The 22,339-nt window shown below is 50.3% G+C and overlaps 1 protein-coding gene across 1 annotated transcript in view; it reads left to right on the top strand.

Moving 5' to 3' along the window:
- The window catches only part of ARK2C (arkadia (RNF111) C-terminal like ring finger ubiquitin ligase 2C), a 151,623-nt gene extending 133,351 nt beyond the window's left edge, over window positions 1-18,272 (top strand). The window contains exons 7-13 of the mRNA XM_058692206.1: window positions 1,640-1,955; window positions 3,821-3,931; window positions 9,175-9,304; window positions 11,479-11,583; window positions 11,933-12,028; window positions 17,349-17,455; window positions 17,937-18,272. Coding sequence (XP_058548189.1) covers window positions 1,640-1,955; window positions 3,821-3,931; window positions 9,175-9,304; window positions 11,479-11,583; window positions 11,933-12,028; window positions 17,349-17,455; window positions 17,937-18,054 — 983 coding nt within the window. The 3' untranslated portion in view covers window positions 18,055-18,272. The remainder of the gene's footprint in view (window positions 1-1,639; window positions 1,956-3,820; window positions 3,932-9,174; window positions 9,305-11,478; window positions 11,584-11,932; window positions 12,029-17,348; window positions 17,456-17,936) is intronic.
- The last annotated feature ends 4,067 nt before the right edge of the window (window positions 18,273-22,339 follow it).

Raw genomic sequence — 22,339 nt, 5'->3', positions numbered from 1 at the left:
TTTTCTCTTAGCTCCTTTTAAAAGAACTTCTTGTTTCATAGATCCAACATTTTATTTCTCGGAGGATGTCAATTATAGGGTTTTTCCTTTGCATGGCCTCTGTTCCTTTGGGTTCCTTTTGTTTTGTTCTTTTAAAAATTTGATACATTGTCTCTCTTTTCACTCAGTAATCTTCCTCAGAGACTGATTACCCTTGGGCTATCTGTTCATGGTGAAGACTAGGTCACTAAAAGCTATCCAGAAAGTGGGAGCGATTGTGTGTGCCTGTATGGACTTTTAAATGTACAGGTTTCATTGCAGAGCGGCTAGTTGGGGACCCAGCCATTTTACTGGGCCCTCCCAACCAGAAGTATCTGCAGGTGTCTTTCTGGGACCAGTTTCCAGTGCGCTGCTGGGTGACCGTGCTTTCAGAGCCAAGTGGCAGAAGGGGGCAGGGGCTTCCAAAGTTCCGTGCATAGACTTTCACTTAAACCCCCCCGTTTGAGCACGCTGCTGCATTCTGGCCCAGTTTCCCTACAAAATGCCAGGATGAGGGAGGGGGTAGTCAGTGCCTCCGTGGGAAAGGGGAGAAGCCCCAGGCATTACTGGTCCTCATACAGACTTGTCATCAGTGTCCCTCTCCCCAGCCTTCCAAAGTAGCCACCACCTCCAATTCCTGACCCAGAGGGGCGGCAAAATCTGTCTACTTCCTGTTGCCCGCCCCCTCGGGCGGACACTCATTTCCGGTTTCTCAGCGCTGCAAATTCCTCCATTGCTTTCCATCTTCCAAAATCTGTTGACATCTGCTGTCGGCTCGTGTCATTTCTACTGTTCTCTCTGTCCTTAGCTGTTTATCTTCTCTTTACAACTTTGCTCTCATTTCAGTGGGGTTAAGGAAGGAGCAGACATGTGCTGAACCTGCCGGTTTAGCAGGAAGCCCCGGTGAAGGTTTGTGAAGTGCCAAGTTCTCTCCCTTGTCTTCATAAAGGGCCTCCAAGCTGAGAGCTGGCTCTTTCCTCATGGAGAATCTGTAAGGCTTTCCTGTCATCAAGGTCAATGTTATTTAGAAAAGTCGTGGAGACTAGATTAAGCGTACCCTGAGCCCAGCTCGTTCTTGGAAACGGTTGCTTTTAAATACATTGTAACACTGTAACAAGTTACTTAACTTTTATGGAACAAAAAAATGACTTTTCGTGGATTAGTCTTTTTCCCGAAACTGCATGGAAAACAATGTCTGGTTGTTTCATCTCTGGAAATTAGGGCTCCCCCCGGGGTTGGGCCCTTAGGCTGGACTCCCTGTTTTCTAGGCGGCATCTATGAACACGGGCAGGAGGGTCAGTGAGGGTGCACGGCAGGCGTCGAATTCAAGGCCAAACTGCCGCGAGGGGCCTGACACCTCCTCCAACAAGTGTGTTGATTTTTAAAAGGACGCTTGCGAATCGGGTCAGTAAACGAAACGCTCCTCTCTCCTCCAACACACACGGCACAGAGCCTCTACCTGGCGGCATTACAGACGGCCACGTGTGTCTAAGAGCAACGACACTGCTGCGTTCCTGCGAAATCGAAATCCGGGCGTTTCACCAGCTGCCTGCGCGGCCCCTCGGTGGGGGAGGGGCGCAGGGCGGGTCCTCACCGGGTCTTCTCTGTCCTTCCTCTCCAGGTGCCCCCTTTCAAAGGTCTCAGCATCCTCACGCTACCTCCTGCCGCCACTTTCACCTGGGCCCCCCGCAGCCGCAGCAGCTGGCCCCCGACTTCCCCCTGGCGCACCCCGTGCAGTCGCAGCCGGGCCTCAGCGCCCACATGGCCCCGGCCCACCAGCACAGCGGCACCCTGCACCAGTCGCTGACTCCGCTGCCCACCCTGCAGTTCCAGGACGTCACAGGTCCCTCCTTCCTACCTCAGGCCCTGCACCAGCAATACCTCCTGCAGCAGCAGCTCCTGGAAGCCCAGCACCGCAGGCTCGTCTCGCACCCGAGGTGGGCGCTGCAGCTGGGAGCGGAGGGGGGGGAGGAGGGGGGACGGGGGTGGCTGGGGGTAGGGCCTAGAGCGGGACGCCTGGCTCCCCCCCCCCCCCCCCCCCGTCGCGGGCTGGGCAGGCGGTCCTGAGTGGGTTTACCCGCCGTGGGTGGGGGGGGCGGGGACAACTTTTGCTCGTTAGAGGCGTTGGTGTCAGGCAGGGAACACCACCTGGACCCCACACGGGTTCCCTCAGTAGCTAGTGTGTGTCCTTGCCATACCACCCGGGTGCAGGGACGGGGACTGAGTGACTGGTGGTTTCTGCTCACGGTGGGGGAAATGGGGTCCCTTATGTCTCCTTGAGCTCCATGGTCACCTGATTCTAACACCTCGGTTCTCTAAGGGACACCAAAGGACGTGGCTGCTTCCGCCCTGGAGCCCGAGGTCTGGTTGAGGTGACTAGCTCCGAAACAAATGGAGAGTAAAATTAGATAATACTCATCAGATAGGTCCGAAGGGCTGTGGGACCCTGGGGAAGTCACTTCACCTCTGTCAAGAGAAAGAGATTACACTGGTGCTTCCCAAATATTTTTGCCTTAGGACCCTTTACACTCTTTAAAAAAAAAAAAAGAATGTTTATTTTTGAGAGAGACGGAGACAGAGACAGGGCATGAGCAGGGGAGGGTCAGAGAGAGAGGGAGACACAGAATCTGAAGCAGACTCCAGGCTCTGAGCTGTCAGCACAGAGCCCCACGCGGGGCTCAAACTCATGAGCATGTGAAATCATGACCTGAGCCCAAGTTGGTCGCTTGACCCACTGAGCCATCCAGGGGCCCCAGGACCCTTCACACGCTTCAGAATTATTGAGGATTACACAAGCTTCTGTTTGTGTGGGTTATGACTATTAATACTTACCATGATGGAAGTTAAAACTAAGAAATATTAAAAATATTTATTAATTCACTTCAAAATACAATAACAAACTCATGCTAACACTAATAATATCTTTTTTGGGGAACGAGCTATATATACATGTAGTGAGAAGAGGGGCTTTTTTTTTTTTTTTTACATATTTGCAAATCTCTTTAATGCCTGGCTTAATAGAAGACAGCTTTGTTCTCATGTCTGCTTCTGCATATTCAATCTGTTGCAGAATCACATTTGGTTTCTAGAAAACCTCACCATTCACTTATGAGAGAATGAGAGTAAAAAAGCAAATAACGTCCCAGTATTATTATGAAAATAGTTTTGACCTCACGAACCCCATGACGGAGCCTCAGGAATCCCCCGGGGGTGCTTGGAACACACTTTGAAGACTGCTGGACCTGATGGTCTCTAAGGCTCTGAGTGGAGTCTCATCCATGACTGTAGGGGTGCAGGTGCAGGGGCAGAGATGAATGTTGTAGCAGGTTGGAGGGACAAGAGGTCACCATGCTTGGAGTGTTCAGGGAGGCCTTCCTGCAGGCGGCGGCTTTGACCGGCACTACGAAAGCTGGGAAGAGTGTAGAGAAGGGTGGAGGAGAGGGGTGCACAGGTGTGCGGAAGCCTGCAGGAGGCGTATCTGTGTGTCTTGGGGACAGCCTACCAAATTCAGAAGGAAGAAGTAGGAGAAGGAGCAGAGGAGGGGAGAGAGTTTGGGTGGGATGGGTGGCCTGCTGCAGGCACACCCGGGGAGAGGCCTCAGAAAAGTGGACAGAGCCGGGGCAGCAGGAATGGTCAGGCTGCTGCCAAGCTGGGGAATGTCCTCGGAGTTTGGGAAGGGAGGCAGAGCCCACTGCTCTGTAAGCTGCAGGCTCAGGCAGACGACGGCTGCTCGGTGGTCCTGGGAGCTGGGCTGGCCGTGGGCAGCCGTGACACCGTGGGCCCTCCTTCCCTTCCTGTGCAGGCGGAGTCAGGAGCGTGTGTCTGTCCACCCCCACCGCCTCCACCCCAGCTTCGACTTCGGCCACCAACTCCAGACGCCTCAGCCCAGGTATTTGGCTGAGGGTACTGACTGGTGAGTCTTTGGGGCCCCTGAGCGAGGGAGGGGGGAGGGTCGGAGGAAGGTCTTGCTGGTCCGTGGAGACCCTGTTTCCTTCACTTTGAATGGGGCAGGAGGCCTAGTCCTCAAGCTCTTGCCTTTGCCTGTGCCCCCAGTCACCCTCAAGGCCAAATGGCCCCCAGTGGGCCTGGTTTCAGCAATTAGCTCATTATGTGGCTGGATATCATCATGCACCCGGCTTGGGGCTCTGTGCTCACGGTCCTGCAAGGGAGGAGGGGACAGAGTTACAAAACATTTCCCAAGGTCAGTGAGGGCTGGAAAACAGCGGTTTTGGGGAGGCGGGCAGAAAGGAGAGTCTCAAGAGCTAGCTAGTCAGGGAAGGCTTCCTGGAGGGGGTGGGCCTTGAGGGATCCACAGAGAAGAGCCAGGGCCAGTCAGCAAGACCAAACACAGGCTTGTAGAGGCAGAGCCAGCAGGGTTGGAGGTAAGGACTGGGGAGAGAAGCTGGGGAGAGAGATTAAGAGCTTTGCCTGATGCCTTTTAGGCACCAGGTCCCTATGAGGCCTTCCACTATCTCTTGCACTGGAGACAGATGTCTTTGCAGTGTTGCTTGGTTTTGGGTCCTCTGCCCTACCTGACTCTCTGGTTCTAGCTCAGAAGTTGGCTGACGTAATCTAGAGTCAGATCCAAACACCCAAACACATGAAAAAGACGTGTAGTTTACTGAAGCACTTAGGCTTAAAGGGCATCATGCTTGTAATTTATTTTTAAATAGTTCAGAAAAAAAAAAACCCTGGAGAAGTGTGTGTGTAGATGTGTATATGTATACATGGAGAGAGAGAGAGAGAGAGAGAGAGAGAAATAAGAATGCAGTAAACAGTAAAACATCAACACATGGGGAATCTGGGTGAAGGGTATCCAGGAATTCTTTGTGCTGGTTTTGCAACTTTGAGGTCAAAAATGTTTCTTGAAAGAATGCAAAAGCAAACAAGAAACTTCTATGGAAAGGGATGGACTATTTTTTTTTAATTTTTTTTTTTTTAATGTTTATTTATTATTGAGAGACAGAGAAACAGAGCATGAGCAGGGGAGGGGCAGAGAGAGGAGGAGACACAGAATCCGAAGCAGGCTCCAGGCTCCGAGCTGTCAGCACAGAGCCCAACGCGGGGCTCGAATTCACAAACCGCGAGATCACGACCTGAGCTGGAGTTGGACGCTTAACCGACTGAACCACCCGGGGGGCCCCAGGGATGGACTATTTAAAAAAAAAAAAAAGACATCCACTGTGTCATTCTTCAGTCATTGGGTGAACTGGACATCCAGGAATGAATGATGCAAAAACTGGAAAGTTCTGGTTGGTTACATGTGCAGGGTGCTTCCAGGGGCAGGAAATTGTTGTTCTGGCACATTCCGATGTCTCTCAGCCCTCTGCTGGTTCCTGGGGACACTGTTAAATTGAACACTTCCTTAAAAGACAGGCTGCATGGCGGCCAACTTCAGCCCAGGCTTTTTCTAATTAGCAGATTCAAATCAGGAAGATTTAATTGCAGTTTGGATTGAATTCTGTCCCTCAGCACTCAAGCCCATCCGATTGAATTCAATTCAGCACACACCGAGTGATTTGAACAAACATGTTGGGGCCAGTGCAGCAGGTTGGGACCGGGTAGGTGACACGGGTGAGTGGAGAGTGGTGGCCTGGAGAGGTGTCAGGTGCAGTGTGGGTGTGAGCCCTGCCAGGCTGCTTGCTCTAGCCAGACCTTCCATCCTCCTGCAGCTCAATCACGCTGCCCTCCTGACCTCTGTCTGCCTAAGAAACATAAAGACTGAGGCCCTGAGAGGCCTTAGCGGGGGAAGAGGGGAGGCCCCTGCCCCGAGGCCATCTGGGTCCACCCAGGGTTTTCTCTGCCTGGCCTGTCACCCTTACTTTAGGATATGTGAACCCTACCTAGGTAGCTTCTCTTAGCTGGGCACCTTTGCCCCAGAGTGTGTGGCAGCAGCAGGCCTTGGGGGATCAATCCCAAATATGCCCCCTTTTGGGTCCATGCCTGATAACGCGACCCTGAACTTGAGCTCCAATGTCTCTGTCCTCATGGTGCTCCTTCTCTGACTCAGTCCCGGTTTCAGAGTTCCAACTCTGATGCCCTGTTCTGACTACCTACCCCCAGCCTTAGCCCTGCCCAGGCAGAGCCCCCCAGGGGCACCTGGGACCTGTGAGGCAGGGCAGCGAACAAGAGCCTCCTACTGTCCTTCCCCTGCAGGCAGCTGTGCCTCTGCCAAGCCTCCAGATTCCCCTGTGAGACAGTCCAGCACGGATGCTCCTCCAGGGAAGAACGTAAGGGTCTGTGTAGCAACTGGACCATAGCATGCTTCAAGGCCATTGATAGTGGAAAATAAAGTTTAGCTATATGTATATATTAGTTATATTAGCTATATATATATATTAGCTATATTAGCTATATGTATATATGTGTGTGTGTGTGTGTGTGTATATATACGTATATATACATATATATACATATATACATATATATATATAAATTTTTTTGAGAGACAGAGAGAACATGTGTGAGAAGGGGAGAAAGACAGAGGGAGAGCGAGAATCTCAAACAGGCTCCACGCCCAGTGAGCCCAACATGGGGCTCAGTCTCACGACCCTGGGATCATGACCTGAGCCAAAATCAAGAGTCGGACGCTCAACCAACTGAACCACCCAGGCACTCCAAGTTTAGCTTGATAGTTAGACAGAGCTGACATAAACTGTGCATTGAGACAATGCCCACAGGAAATCTCCAGAACACCGTTCTGGGTTAACCCTGTGGCTCTAGGGCTGTAAGGTATTTCTGTGACCCTGTTCAACCCTCAGCCAGGTTCTCACAGTCTGGGGCAACAGCAGAAAGGTGGGAGACACTGCTTTTCCAGGGGCTGATGTGTCCTAGGGTAAGTCCCAATCCAGGTTTCTTTTGCACCCAATGAGTGTCCCCTTTTCAGGGATCCTGGGTTTAGGAAGGAATTTTCTGGTGAGATGATAAGAAGGGTATCCCAGAGACCACCCAGGGCCAACCTGGGCAGGTTATCCCACTCATTGAGGGTCAAGGTGCCGTTGCTCCCCCAGTTAGCATTCTTGCAATTGGGTCGACTCTGTTCTAAGTTCCTTTGGACATTTCTCTTGGTAGAATTCCCTGAATATCTCTTTGCTGCTTTGAATTGGGTGCCCCCCCCCCCCCCCGCCCCGAGGCTGCTAAGTAAATACTGACAGCCAGAGCTTCGGCCACATGAGGGTGCGCCATGGAACACCTTCCCCAAGGCAGGTCAATGGAATGGGCCCAGGCAAGGCTTAGAACCCAGGTGGCCCAAACTGCCTCGCCTAGGACCGTGGATCAGGCACGGCCACTCTTCAGGCCTCAGAAGGACCTGGGGAGCCCGGGGACTGGATTAGTGGGTTTCTAAGTTTGCTTCCAACTGGATCCAAGAATTCAGCTCATTTCCCACATGATAGACTCATGAAAAGTTATCCCAGGGATTTGGGCTAATATATTCAGGAAATACAGCACTACATGTACACGTAATATATATGTATATCACGGCTAGAAGCAGAAATCCCTTTAATGCCAAATGCCCCTCATATTGGTTGTTTGTTTGTTTGCTTGTTTGTTTTTGTTTCTTTTGACGTATTTGTTGAAGAATTTGGCTGCTTCTGTGGAGTTTCTCCTTTTCTGGATTCAGTTAGTTGCACTTGTACTCTGGTGTATCCCTTAAGACCTCCCTCAGTTTCTCTATGTTCCCTGTGCTCTGGTGCTTAGATCAAGGTTTGAGCAGATTCCGGTTCAGCTCTTACTATTTCTTGGCAAAAATCCTTCACAGGGGGTGTGTTCTTCCAGCAGAGAGCTGGTTGCCTTTCCTTCTGTGATGGTAACATCAAATGATCTTTGCCAGGAGCCTCTATTCCTTTAGGGGCTGCAAAAAGGTGACAATTCAATCCTTGCTTCCTCATTTATTACCTAGGAAGCTTTTATAATGAGAAATTTCCCTTCTTCAGCCATTTGGTTACCCTCAAGTACAGCTAATAGAGGAAAGGCAGGATAAACGTTGTGTTCTTTCCCTTTCTTTACTAGTTTTCAAAATGTAGTCTGGGTTCCCTGACATGCTTCAAAGGGCCCTGTTTTCCTTAGCGTCACATAACCTATGCGATGGGTTTCCATCCATCGTAATTATGCTCACTGACTTGCCAGGTGTCCAGACTGGCCAGGGGGAACCTCTTCAGGATGGTTCCTGAATCCTTTTCACCTCTGACCTGGGGTAACTTCCTTACTCGCAGTTATGACAAGACGTTTCAAAACATTTTGTGCGTTTTCTGCCCCAGACCTGAAATTAGCCGTTTCCCAAGGACCTGGTTCCTTTTCAGTCACATTGACAGGTTAAATTTTTTTTTAATTTTTTTAAAAAGTGTGTTCACTTATTATTTCTGAGAGAGAGAGAGAGAGAAAGAGCACAAGCTGGGGAGGGTCAGAGAGAGAGAGGGAGACACAGAATCCCAACTTATTATTTCTGAGAGAGAGAGAGAGAAAGAAAGAGCACAAGCTGGGGAGGGTCAGAGAGAGAGAGGGAGACACAGAATCCCAAGCAGGCTCCAAGCTCTGAGTTGTCAGCACAGAGCCCGACGCGGGGCTTGAACTCACAAGCCGTGAGATCATGACTTGAGCCGAAGTCGGACGCTTAACTGACTGAGCCACCCAGGCACCCCATTGACTGGTTAATTTTTAAGGGAAATGAGTTTTCCTGTACTTGCAGGAGTGGGGGGCAGGGGTCCAGGATAGATTTTCCAACCTCACTGCTCTAGAGGTCCGTCCCTCTTCTGTGGTTTTCTCCAAACACTGCCTCTGCTCCCACCTCTGTCTCTGCCTCCCTTGTCTTCCCTTTGCTCCATATCCCTCCCTGAGCAGCTCTATTTGGATTCTTCTTTCAGCATTTCTGCCAGGGCTGGGCTTTATCTTGGGAGGGAGCCTTGGTGCACTAATTTGAAGAAGCTTTGTGAGGCATAGACCGTCCCGGCCCCTTCAGGCCTGGCAGACCCCTTGCCTCCTCTGAGTCTCCGTTTTCAGCACTTTAAAGAGAGGCGACGGGGTTGGTGATGCCAAGCCCCTTGCAGCCTTGGTGGTTTGTGACTCTGACTCTTGTCCCTGGGCTTGAGGTCTGAGGTCCGTCCTCCAGACCCCCTTCAGACGGCTGAGTCACACCGTCCTGTGGCCTCGTCCCTGCAGGGATCTCAGCGTGGACGCCGGCTTGAGCCCTGCCCAGTTCCAGGTGCGGCCCATCCCTCAGCACTATCAGCATTACCTAGCAACTCCTCGAATGCACCACTTTCCCAGAAACTCCTCCTCCACGCAGATGGTGAGTGGAAGGGCCCTGCTGGGAACAGACCCCCCCCTTGCTGCCGGCGGGTGCCGATGGCTGGGTGCCGAGGGTGGGCCAAGGCCAGAGGCTCCCGTGGGTCCTGCTGTCACGCCGCCCTCCCCTCCCCACTCCTGTTCCCACCTGCCCGGCTAAAGTCGGTACTGCGGCAGGACTGAGTGGAGCGCTCGAGGAGCCAAGGGGGTGCGTGGCAGGCTGTGGTCTGTGGGGAAGAGGCCGAGGATAGAACAGTCCTGGTGGTCCCTGGCCTCACTTAATTAATTTCTTGGAGTCAGTGCCTCCCTGGGCTTTGATTTTGCTTATCTGTGGGATGGGAGGAAGAAGCCTGCCTCGTCCTTCTCACAGGGCTGTTGTGAGGGACAGAGGAGACCTCACAGGTGGCCCTTGGGCCCTGCCTGCTGATCCACTTCTGCTCTCTGCAGGGGGCTGGTCTTTGTCAGCACAGGCATCGGGGTGGCAGAAGGGGGCAGGTTGGGTTTGGGGGCCTTCTGGCCGGTCCCTGGCGTTGCGAGCTAAGTGGAGCGGAGTTGGATATTCCGTCAAAGCGGCAAAAGACAGATGGCAAAGTCTTATCTCCACCCAGCTGCTTCACAGTTCCACCCTTCCAGCCCTTGCCTGTGTCATTAGCCACTCAGTTCCTCAGTCTCCGTATTTGTCAAATGAGAGGCCTGGAGCCCTCGTCAGCTCTGAAGCGCGATGGTTCGTGTCATGAAGCACCATCTCCTGGGGAAAAAAGCTGACGTTTATCGAGCACTTACTGCATGGCAGGCCCTGTTCTAAGCACTTTGCATGAATTAGCCATAACCTTATCCAAAAGGGCATTGTCCCTATTTCACAGATTGGCAAACTGAGGTATAGGGGGGTTAGCTAACAGGGTTCATGCAGCGAGGAGCTGTGATGGAGATCTGGCCCCTCTGACGCAAAGCTGATGCCAGAGCGAGGTGAGGGAGGCAGAGCCCTGCCAGCACAGGGTCAGATTCTGTCTTTAGGTAAGCTTTTGATATTTTGTTCACTGTGGACTTCCGCATGGATTTCAATTTACAAGATACTGCGTGAAGATATTATTTACCTTGATTACTGAGTCTTTTGTGTTTAAATTTCGTGCTCTCACCTGCATTTCCCAGTGAGGACCCTGGCCCCAGCTCTTCTCCGTCGAAGGCAGTGCAGCGTGGAGAGGAAGGAAGTGGCCATGGCCACCCAACTGCCTGGGTTTGAAATTGTGGTTCTGCCACTTGGTTGCATAACTTCGGCACTTACTTTATCTATTTGTGTCTCGTGTGCACCATCAGGAAAATGGGGATTTTCCTATTTGTCCTATCAGGAAAATGTGTAATTCACCCACATTCTAGAGCAGATGAGATCATTAACTTAATCATGTGAAGTGCTTAGATAGTGCCTGCCACGAAATAAATGCCCAATCAGCTCGGTTATTTTCCTAATTATATTAGTATATGGTATATATATTTACTAATTTATATATATTTTTAGACATTTATCCATCTATTTTTGAGAGAGAGAACATGCGTGTGTGTGAGCGGGGGAGGGGCAGGGAGAGAGGGATAGAGAGAATCCCAAGCAGGCTCCTTGCTGTCCGCGCAGAGCCTGATGCACGGCTCGAACCCACAAACTGCGAGATTATGACCTGAGCCAAAATCAGGAATCAGATGCTTAACCAGCTGAGCTACCCAGGTGCCCCTAATTTAATTTTTTGTAATGTTTATTTATTTCTTGAGAGAGAGAGAAAGAGAGAGACAGAGTGTGAGCAGGGGAGGGGCAGAGAGAGGGAGACACAGAATCTGAAGCAGGCTCCAACCTCTGAGCTGCCAGCACAGAGCCCGACACGGGGGTCAGACTCACACGCTGCGACATCATGACCTGAGCTCAAGTCAGACGCTTAGCCGACTGAGTCACCCAGGCGCCCCCAGGTGCCCCTAATTTATATTTACTTCATTGATTTTGTTATTTTTTTTCTGGGGCTGGTCTAGTACAGGCTTTGTTCTTGATGAGGAGAGGAGGACAGAGGAGCAGGAAAGATAGAACTTCTGCCTGAAGAATCTTGAGGGTGTGCAGATTGGTGGTTATGAGGGTGGTGAGGAGTTGGATGCCGGGCTCATGCAGCCGGGAATCCCATCTGAGCGTTTCCTCTCCAACAGGTGGTCCATGAAATCCGAAACTATCCTTACCCTCAGCTTCACTTCCTTGCTCTCCAGGGACTGAACCCCAGCAGACACACCTCTGCAGTGCGGGAGAGCTACGAGGTATGCCTGCCCCTCTGTCTGGCTCCAGCTGGGTTGGTGGAGACACCATTATTGTTCATTGTCCCCTCCCTCTTTCCCCTGCTGGTGGGTAGGGCATGGGAGGTTGCAGGGAGCTTCAGGGTTGAGAGTAAGAGAGAGAAAAAGAGAGAGTGAGTAGAGATGTGGGGTCTTCCAGTACCAGGCAAGTTCTTCCTGATGGCTATGTGAATGGTTCCTGTTAACATGTTTCAGTGCCCCTCCCCTTTATCCTCTGTGTGTGTGTGTATGTGTGTGTGTATGTGTGTGTGTGTGTGTGTGTGTATGAGCTTGTACATGCAGAGTGCACATATCCACATTTTGCTCTTTGCAGGAGCTGCTGCAGCTTGAGGACAGGTTGGGAAATGTGACTCGGGGAGCCGTACAGAACACCATCGAGAGGTTCACCTTCCCCCACAAATACAAGAAGGTGCGTCTGCAAGCAGGTCAGCCTGCATAGTTGAGGTGCTGTGGTTAGATGCTCTGAAGCTGTGATGCTTTCCCAGGGTCTTCTCCCTTGTCTCTGTCAGGTGTGACCAGGAGGGGAGATGGGGGTGCCTCTCATCATAAAAGAGGAGGGCTGGGTGTGTGGTACACATGGACTTGTGAGTGGGTGTATTAGGTAGGGGTACAGGTATGTCAATGTTTGTATCTGAATGAGGTGAGCCAAGGGAGCACCTGCAGTGAAGGCTGAGATTTGCCTTAGAAGAGAATTCCAAGTCCAATCCCTTGTGTGGACAAATAGGCAAGTAAGCCTTCAGAGCAGGGGTTTCCAATCCTCACTGACCAGCAGGATCAGTTGGGGAGCTTTTAAATCCACACGTTTACAGGCTCTACCCTAAGCCTGTAGAGGTAGATTCTCCAGGGTTATTGCTCAGGAATGTGGAGTAGGATTAGAACCCAGGGATTTGATTTTTAAAACATTTTAACATTCAGATAAATAAAAATTTTTTGGAAGCAACCAAGATGTCCTTCAATAAGTGAATGAATAAACAAACAAACTGTGGTACATCCATACAATGGAATATTATTCCATGATTTTTAAAAATGAGCTATTAAGCTATGGAAAGACATGTGGGCACCTTAAATGCGTATTACTAAGTGAAAGAAGCCAGCCCGAAAAGGTGGCATACTATATGATTCCAACTATATAGCATTCTGGAAAAGGTGAAACTAAACAGTTAAAAGATCCCTGTTGTCAATGGCTTTGGGGAGGGAAAATAAATGAGCATGTGGGTGACTGGGTATTTTTAGTGAAACTATCGTACGTACTGTAATGGCGGACACATGACATTGCGCATTTGTCAAAACCCATAGAATTCTACAACACAAAGAATGAACCCTAACGTAAACGAATGTTCTTCAGTTAATAACTGTGTATCACTATCGGTCCTTCAGTTGTAACAGAGATACCACATTAATGCAAAATGTTAATAATAGGGAAAATGTGTGTGTGTGTGTGTGTGTGTGTGTGGTGTTGAGAGGGGGAGGGATTTGGGAATGCACTGTGTTTTCTGCTCAGTTTTTTTTTTTTTTTTTTTTTTTAATTTATTTTTGGGACAGAGAGAGACAGAGCATGAACGGGGGAGGGGCAGAGAGAGAGGGAGACACAGAATCGGAAACAGGCTCCAGGCTCTGAGCCATCAGCCCAGAGCCTGACGCGGGGCTCGAACTCACGGACCACGAGATCGTGACCTGGCTGAAGTCGGACGCTTAACCGACTGCGCCACCCAGGCGCCCCATCAGTTTTAATGTAAACTAAAACCGCCCTACAAAATAAATTCTATGGAAACAAGTATTAAATAGTTTTTTTAAATTTAAGAATTAAAAGCTTGGCAAGTGCTGAGAAACTTGGAGTGGGAAAATGCTCATGGTGGTCAGGCCAGAGCCCATCCTTACTTCCTCATGAGGTGCTAGGGTGCAGTGGTTGTGATCACCCGGCGTTGAAGTCGGACAGGGCCAGCTTTTAATTTCAGTGTTACCCCATTGTCTTTGGGCTGCTATAACAAAATACTACCAGCTGGAGGGCTTAAACGGCAGCCATTTATTTCTCGCAGTTCTGGAGGCTGGGAAGTCCAAGATCAAGGTGCTAGCAGATTTAGTTCTTGGTGATGGCTCTCTTCCTGCCTTGCAGACGGCCGCCTTCTGCTGTAACCTTACATGGCAGAGAGAGGAAGCTCTGGTGTCTTTTCCTCTTTTTATAGGGGCACTAATACCATCCCAGGGGCTCTGTCTTCATGGCCTCATCTAAACCTAATTAGTTCCCAGAGGCCCCATCTCCTGGTACCATCACATTGGAGGGTAGGGTGTCAATATGTGAATTTGGGGATGGGAGGCACAGACATTCAGTTCATAACCACTGCTGATAGCTAGGTACTCTGGACAACTTACTTGGCTTTTCTGGCCCCTTCTCTGACCTTTATAATGCAAAATGGGAGTGATGTGTTAGTAGCGACCATAAGGGTTGCTCCAGGGATTCAGTGGGACAATGCATAGAACAGCTTAGTACAGTGCCTGGTATCTGGTGAGTGACCGGGAATGGTGAACCACTCTCACCTTGATACAAGGCTCACTTGTTCTAGGCTTGCCCAGGTGTCCATGCAGTCAGTGTCAAAGACTATGAATCTTGGTCTCTGCAGACCAAGATAGAGGCATTGGATTCACCTGTAAGTGATTTCAGTCAACATTTATTAACCTCGATGTGTCCTGTATGGGTAGTGTGTTCGTAGAGGAAATGATAGTGTTTCAGTAACTAAAGGTGTCATCTCCAAGTGGAAAACGATCACTCTTTTTCCAGAGAGTGCAGATCTCTCTCTGCAGGGAGAGCTTTAGGCTACTGGAGGAGAACATGGAAGAAATGAATGATGTGTTCAGGAGCCCGGAGCAGCTTCTGCATCACCGATTAGGGTGTCCTCACTCCTGCCAGGGCCACACTCTCACCTGCCCTCGTGGCAACAGGCCGTGAAGAGACAGGAACAGAACATACATTGAGAATGAGAAGGAGGGGCGCCTGGGTGGCGCAGTCGGTTAAGCGTCCGACTTCAGCCAGGTCACGATCTCGCGGTCCGTGAGTTCGAGCCCCGCGTCAGGCTCTGGGCTGATGGCTCGGAGCCTGGAGCCTGTTTCCGATTCTGTGTCTCCCTCTCTCTCTGCCCCTCCCCCGTTCATGCTCTGTCTTTCTCTGTCCCAAAAATAAATAAAAAACATTGAGAATGAGAAGGGAATGTGGACCAAACCAATGATATAAAGAATTGAGGTAAAAATGATGAGACTAAAGGGACAATTAGGGGAATAGAATATTATAAAAAAGAAACAAGAAGAATTAAAAATATGAAATGATAAACTTTAGGACCCACCCAAATAAATTGTGAAAAAAACTTTGAAAATGTGAACTGAGAGGGGTGCCTGGGTGGCTTAGTCGGTTAAGCATCCAACTCTATCTTGGCTCAGGTCACGATCTCACGGTTCGTGGGTTCGAGCCCCACATCAGGCTCTGCGCTGATGGCTGTCTCTCTCAAAAGAAATCAATAAATACATTTCAAAAATTTTTAACTGAGAGTCAAGTAATACAAAACAAAATGAAAAATATTTTACAATGATGATATAAGAATAGAATATATAAAATATATCTATTCATGTAGAAAAATGTAAAAAATAAGAATTAGGCAAAGATATGAAAGCAATAGGGGGTGCCTGGGTGGCTCATTGTTTAAGGGTCTGACTCCTGATTTAGGCTCAGGTCATGATCTCATGGTTGCTGAGTTTGAGCCCCGGTCAGGCTGTCCACTGACAGTGCAGAGCCTGCTTGAGATTCTCTCTCTCTCTCTCTCTCTCTCTCTCTCTGCCCCCCCCCCCACTTGCACACTCTCTCTCAAAAATAAAATAAACACTTTTTAAAAAAGATGTGGAAACAACATACAGAATTAAAACCAATAACACTGACATGAAAAGGTATTGTGCATGAGGACAAAGAGGGACAGACAGAAGGAGTAAAATAAATATGAAATAAATAAATGCTGAGAAAAGTTACTGTTAAAATAAAAGTTACACGGATGAGAAGAGAAGAAAAAACCCAGAAGACCTAAAAGATTACAAACACAAAAGAGAAAATAGGAAAAGATTCGAAAAGAGACAATCATTAAATATAGGTTAGACATGGTAAAACAAGGTAAGACAATTAGGTTTAAATCATTAGCTATAAAAAGGAAATCATGAATAATGGTCAGGAGAAACAATAGAAAATAGGCAAATAGTGACTCTTATTAGTGTCATTTATGGAATATCCCTTTTCTCAAAGGACCAGCTAAAAGAAGGCCACTCCCCACCAGAAATACAGCTGGGCTGTTCGGCAGGCCGACTGTCATGACTCCGTTCAGACTCAAAAGCCACGGTGGTTATATGTGACTAAGGGCGTAATTTTGATTTTCTGGATTCTAGATAAGGGCACACTTACTGCAGTGGCCATCGCATGGTTTGCAGTTAGCGTGTGCAGGGCACAGGGAGCCTGAGAGCAGAAGCTTAGAGTTTCTTCAGTGTTCCAGGGAGGCTACAGTATTCTGGACACCATATCACACTAGGGATCTCCAGGGCTTTGGACCAGGGACCAGAGTGGGGAAACCTGGCCCCCAAGCCTGGCATGAAGCTTACAGTCATTCTGTGCATGTTGCTTATCTTGTGACTCTTCAGATTTTTCTCTTGGCAAGAATGGCCTTTATCCCTGCTTCTCTTTGGAAAGGGGCCAGAAGGGCTAGTTTTCTTCCCATGGATATTATCAGACTGTTTCACTGCACAGCATGGAGATGAGGACAAGAAACATGGCTGATTTCATTCAATGATTAGATTCCTTGGTCTCCAGAATATTTTTTTAAGCACCAGTGATGTGCCTTCTACTTGGCCAAGTGTGGAACAGTACCTAAAGAAGGGTGGACCATGGTCCACACCATCTAAGAGCTTGGAACTTCCTATAAACTAGTTAACTATTTTCAAGTAATTAGCATAGAATTTAAAACAGGACAACTAAAGTCAGTAAGTATAAACAGAATGTTTGATGTCCATACTTGTGTTTGGAGCTGTTGCCTATGCTAAAGGAACTTTCTGGATAGGAAGAGATCCAACAATATAAAATTATAGGAGTTAATGCCAGGTTGAGGAATTTTGCCTTCATCTAGTAATAGATGAATAAATGAGTAGACGTTAGTTGAGTGGAAGAGAGGAAGGGAGGGAGGGAGGGAGGGAGAGAGGAAGGAAGGGAGGAAGGAAGGAAGGGAGGGAGGGAGGAAGGAAGGAAGGGAGGGAAACAGGATGGATCGATGGATGGATAGATGGATGGATGGAGGTTTAAATGGGTGGATGGATGGGTGGAGCTTGCTGGACCTGAATGTGAGGGAAAAGCCTGGAGGCAGGGGTCTATGTTGGAAAGGATGTAAGGAGGATGGAGAGTATGAGGGGAATAGAGCAAACCGTTTATGCACAAACCATTGTTGTGCGAAGGATCGATTCATTAGGCACCCGCTTCCTGTCCAAACCCTATGTGCCCTGGGCCAGCATACCACCCCTGTATCCTGAGGCAAGGAGGAAGAGTTGGAGAGGAGGCCAGGAGAAGGGGCTAGCGACAGCACACCAGCCTGGGGTTTCCTTAAGAACTTAGAGAGACACTGACTTACATGTAAGGGAGGGGAGGCTGTGGATGAAAGACAGTAGGCACCAGGTGTGTCTGCTCCAGGTAACTAATGCCCCTCCTCTTCTCACAGCGAAGACCCCAGGATGGCAAGGGCAAGAAGGAAGAGGGGGAGGAGTCAGACACAGATGAGAAATGCACAATTTGCCTGTCTATGCTGGAAGATGGAGAAGATGTGAGGTAGGAGGCCAGACTCTTCTGTTCCCCCTCCCTTCCCGCACAGGCATTTGCGATCAATCACCTGCTGTATGTCAGGGGCGTGGTGCTTGCTCACTTGTGCATGTGTGTGCTGGGCGTGCCACAGTGTGCCGCGTGGTTGCTCCCGGCAGGTAGGCGTGGAAGATGTGCGATGTCTATGGTGTGGACTGGTGGACACAGAGTGTAAGAGAGCAGGGTGATATTTGGCCTGGATGGGTCTAAGACAAAGTCATGGCTTTGTTTTCGGCTGGTCTGAAAGGGCTTCGTGGAGGAGGGCCTTGTCATGACTTCCCATCCCAGCCACAGCCTCGCTCTGGAACAGGGCTCCCCACACCCTCTTTGGCCCATCCCCCGTGGTGTTGGTGTGGTCTCCAGTCCAGTGAGAGCCGGTGTTGCTCCGCCTCTGGCCCCGCCCCAGGCCCCTCTCTTTCCACCAGTCCTCTGACCCTCCCTTCTCTTCCAGGCGCCTCCCCTGTATGCACCTCTTCCACCAACTGTGTGTGGACCAGTGGCTCGCCATGAGCAAGAAATGTCCCATCTGCCGAGTGGACATTGAGACACAACTGGGAGCCGACAGCTGAGGGAGGAATTAGCCAGTGGACACCCCATTTTCCTTCACCAGGTCCCCCCCACGGCCATAGCCCTTCAGCCAAACTTTGCCTTCTGAGCCATTTGATGTAGAGGAAAAGCCTGCAAGCACATTTTGTGGAAAGAGGAGTTGGCGGTATCAGTGTCTGAGGGAAAGGAGGGGTGGGGGGGCGACCCCCCCCATCCAGAGCGGTGACTGCCCCCCGCCCCCCCCCCATCCAGAGCGGTGACTGCCCCCATCCACCTCGCTGCGCGGGAGGGAGCTGGCCGTGCCCGGAGCAGGGGTGGGAAGGGGGGGCCCACGCTGCTGAGAATCTGGATGCGAACTGGAAGGTCCTAGCTGATAGACAGGCCCCTCAATCCTGTCCTTTGAAGGATTGTGTATATACCTCTCGACCACGTAGAAACCATGTAGGGGTCTCTAGCTATTTCTGTGGATGGCAGCCGGAGCATGTTAGCTTAAGAAAAATGTTGTGTGTGGTGCTCTAGTCATCTTGTGGTGGACATGTCGCTATTACGAATTCGCACCAAATATTTCTCATTGAGTTCCTTGTTTTGGTGCCTGACTGAACCAACCAACGACAGCCCAGATCTTCCCGTCTTTATGAGAAAAAAGGAAAAAGGAATCAAAGGTGAAAAAAAAAAAAAAAAAAAAAGCCAAATCCTGTTTCTGGTGAAAAAGGATGATTTTTTTTTTTTTTCACCCGGGTTGGGAGGCGGGAGGGGGGTGGTTCTTGCTTTGTTTTTGGTTTTGTTTTTTCCTTTGCTTTTGTTTTTCTCATGTTTACAGTGCACGGAGTGTGGAAGGGGAGCGTCTGGGGAAGGGGAGGGCAGGAAAAGGGGGAGACGGCGGCTTCGCTGGGCACCCGAGGGGCTCAGCCAGGGCGAGGAAGGCAGAGTTTGGGTCAGTGAAAGGGGAAATTCTGTCTTGAAGGAGGGCCCCCCAGTTCCAGGGCACATGTACTTAGTTCCAGCCATGTCCCGGGTCCCGCGGTCCCCTGTGGAACTAGGGCAGAGCTAGCTTTCCGCTCGAGTTGCCCCCGTGTTCCTCAGAGCCAGGATGTCCCTGTGTATGCCACCTTCTTCCTTTTGGCTGTGTGTATGCCCTGTCACAAAGAGGCGATTTGGCCACGGGCTCCCTATGCAAAAAATTCACTGGATGATGAAGATATGATAGTGCAGCTGGTGGTGGACCCTTGGTCTTGGCCAAAGTGCTCTGGCTGGCACTCAGGGGCTGGGGTCAAACACCATGGACCTGGGGGAGGACTTCTGCTTCCTATAGGATGTCTCAAATCCCAGTGGAGTCCCTCAGAGATGGCCCTGGCCCCGAGACGGTGTCGGCTGGGCTTGGGAGGCCCTGTGTCCCTAGTCTCTGGCTCTTTCTCTCTTTGATGACCTTGGGCAAGTCCCTCTATTTCCCTGTGCCTCATTTGCCTTCTCCTGAGAGGGGGGAGAAACGACAGTCCTCCCCATCTCCACTTCTTCGCCCTCACCTACATGTTGTGAGGACTGATAACCATCCACTCAACACATTCGTGCTGTGTCCTGGGACCCTCCTGGGGGTTTAGGGATGGGAGTGGTGAGAGACAGAGATCCGGAAGTTCCAAGCGACGCCACCCAATGTGTCTTTCTGCACCACCCCGCAACTTTTCTGAACCTCAAAGGGAGCAGGGAGATGGGAGGACAGAAGAATGGAGATGGGAAAATCCACCAAATCCCAACCCCAACCCAGCTTTCTTTATCCATGTGCAGAACACCCCAGCCTAGCTGAAATTCTGCTCTCTTCCTTTACCCCTCCCCCTCCCTTATTTGCACTGTCCTCAAAGCCTCCCCCTCTCCTCGCCCCTCCCCCAGTCTCAATGCCCTCATATCAGTAAGCGAAGACTAAGGAGGACAGGATACTTATCCCCTATATGAAGAAATTCTGTAAGGTTAAGGGTACGACCAGTACCAGTGGGTTAAAAATGACTGAGAGGCAGATTTTGGCTTGAGGTAGAACCTTCTAGCACAACCAGAGCTGTCGGGCAGAGGCATGGCTGTTCTGGACACCTGCAGGCACAGAATGGGGATGTGGCTTCTGGTGGAAGGGTTACTCAAGGATCTTACTCAGACTGAAGCCTCTTCCAGCACCAATACTCTCGTGTTCTATAAAATCTTTCCTGAGTGCCTGCTCAGTGCTGGGAGAGAGGACCGTGTCCCTGCCTTGAGGAGCTTACAGTTTAGCCAAGGAGGCAAGACACATACAATAGCACAAAAGTGGTGAATCACTGACACAGGGTTAACAGCAGCGAGCATTACGTCGTCCAATTCCATAGTTCAGTGCGTGAACTGTCTCCAGGGCTGAAGGCTGGAGAACCCACCAGTGCAGACAGTGCTTCCCAATCAGGATTTGGGGGGGAAAGCTCATCACTAGTAGCCACAGGAAGCTGGGACTTCTCCCCAGCCTGCTTTGGACCGGGAGGCAGCCAGGGTGGTCCAGGGAAGGTCACTCCCCTCTTAGTCCGGGACTCTTGTTCTCTCTGAGGCTGGTTCAGAAGGCTAGCAAGTAGAGGGAGTCGGTGCGGAGCCAGATGGCACGAGGGCTGGTGTCCGCGGGTTCTAGTCTTGGCTCTTCAGTGACTAAGCACGTAATGCTGGAAACCTCCTTCTCTTTGGGCCTCAGTTTTCTCAGCTGCGACTCAAGGAGTCTGGATTGGATGCTTGCTAAATTTCCTTCCGACACTCACATTCTCTGATCCTCCCTGACATCAACACATCCTTCAAGTGGTAGGGCCACGTGCCTACCGAGCTGTTGAAAACAACTTCCTGTGGGCACCAACATCTGTCTCAGGGGCTGAGAGTGGGAGTGCGGTCCCCTCCTCCTCCCTGTTCTGGGCACGCTCTGAGTGCCCCAGGCCAACACTAGGCACTAACTGGGGTGGGGATCACCCAGTGGGGAGAGGTCAGCCACTGACTATGGGGGTGGATCCTGAAGCCCTCCTCCCCTCCCCATCTCTCTGGGGCCCTCGCACCTTGCAGGGGGGGCACAGGAGGGGACGTGGACTCAGGCTCCTGCCAGCTCCAGGCTCCTTAGCCGGGCAGCTCTCTGGGTGAGAAGACAGGAGAGGGGTCTGTGCTTCCGCTCCCTGGAAGCCCCCTCTCCCTCGCCCGGAAGCCCGGGAAGACGGAGAAGAGGCAGGCTCGGGCCTCAGCATCTTGTACCCACCACCTCCGGGAGGGGAGACCCCCGGTAGTCCTCCTACTGCTCAACTCAAGGGACTCAGACCCTTTCTTGACTGAGACGCATGAGTGCCTTCTGGGGCGAGAGCCACCCCAGGATTCAAGTTGGGCCTCCCAGCCGCAGTGTAGCCCTGGCCGCAGCGGGTTGCAGAGGACGCCAATCAACGAAACCAACGCCACAGCCACAGCCACAGCCACAGCCAGCGCCGGCTGGCGCCAGCAGGGGGGCGGGCCAGGGCACGGGGCTCCTCTACTGGCCCGGACACCTGGCCCTCGTGGCCCTGGCCCAGCAGTCGTGACAGGACTCAAGCTACTCTTCTGCAAATGTCCCAGCCTCCCTGCAAGTATTCTCAACTCTTTACGCCTAATGAACAAGCACAGTTTTTTCAATGGTGAAGAAAAAGCACCAGATCTTTCTTTCTTTTTTTTTTTTTTTCCTGAAGAAATCCCCCAAGCCCCCCGCCCGCCGGCGGGACAAACACTCCCCGCGTGGGGCTGTAGCAACGTCTGTCAGGTCCCCTGTCGTGTTTCATCTCCTGCGCGTAGAGCAAATGCTAGAGCGATTTCAGCTGATAGAAAAACAAAAATGAAAAAAAAAAACACAAAAAACAAAAAACATGGCACGTTGCTAGTTTACAGGGTTTTGTGAGTTTAAATGCCTTATATTTAACAATCATAATTTATGACTAACTTGTAGATATCGTGGGTTCTTATTTAATTATTTTTATAGTTGTTTTGCATTTTTAATTATAATTTATTTATTTAGAAAGGATACTAATTTTTTTTATTACTCCTATTACCTCATTTTGGCGTTGTTTCTGGGAGTGGAATGCTTTGCATGCATTGGTACGATGACAAACAACTATGAATACAAAAAAAAAATTTAAATAAAATTCCACGAACTTTATTTCGTCCAAACTATCAGGGTGTGTGATTGCAAGCTGTCCTACTGTGGTGCTGGCCTCTTTGGATACATTCCATACGAAATGCAAACCTTTGATTCTGTATGCTGTGACCTAGTGAAAAACTCCAATATAGTGACTGTATTTAGCACATATA

The sequence above is a fragment of the Neofelis nebulosa genome, chromosome 11, assembly GCF_028018385.1.
Source record: "Neofelis nebulosa isolate mNeoNeb1 chromosome 11, mNeoNeb1.pri, whole genome shotgun sequence".
NCBI lineage: Eukaryota > Metazoa > Chordata > Mammalia > Carnivora > Felidae > Neofelis > Neofelis nebulosa.
The sequence above is the reverse complement of the archived record's forward strand: the minus strand, read 5'-3'. Positions and strand labels throughout refer to the sequence as shown.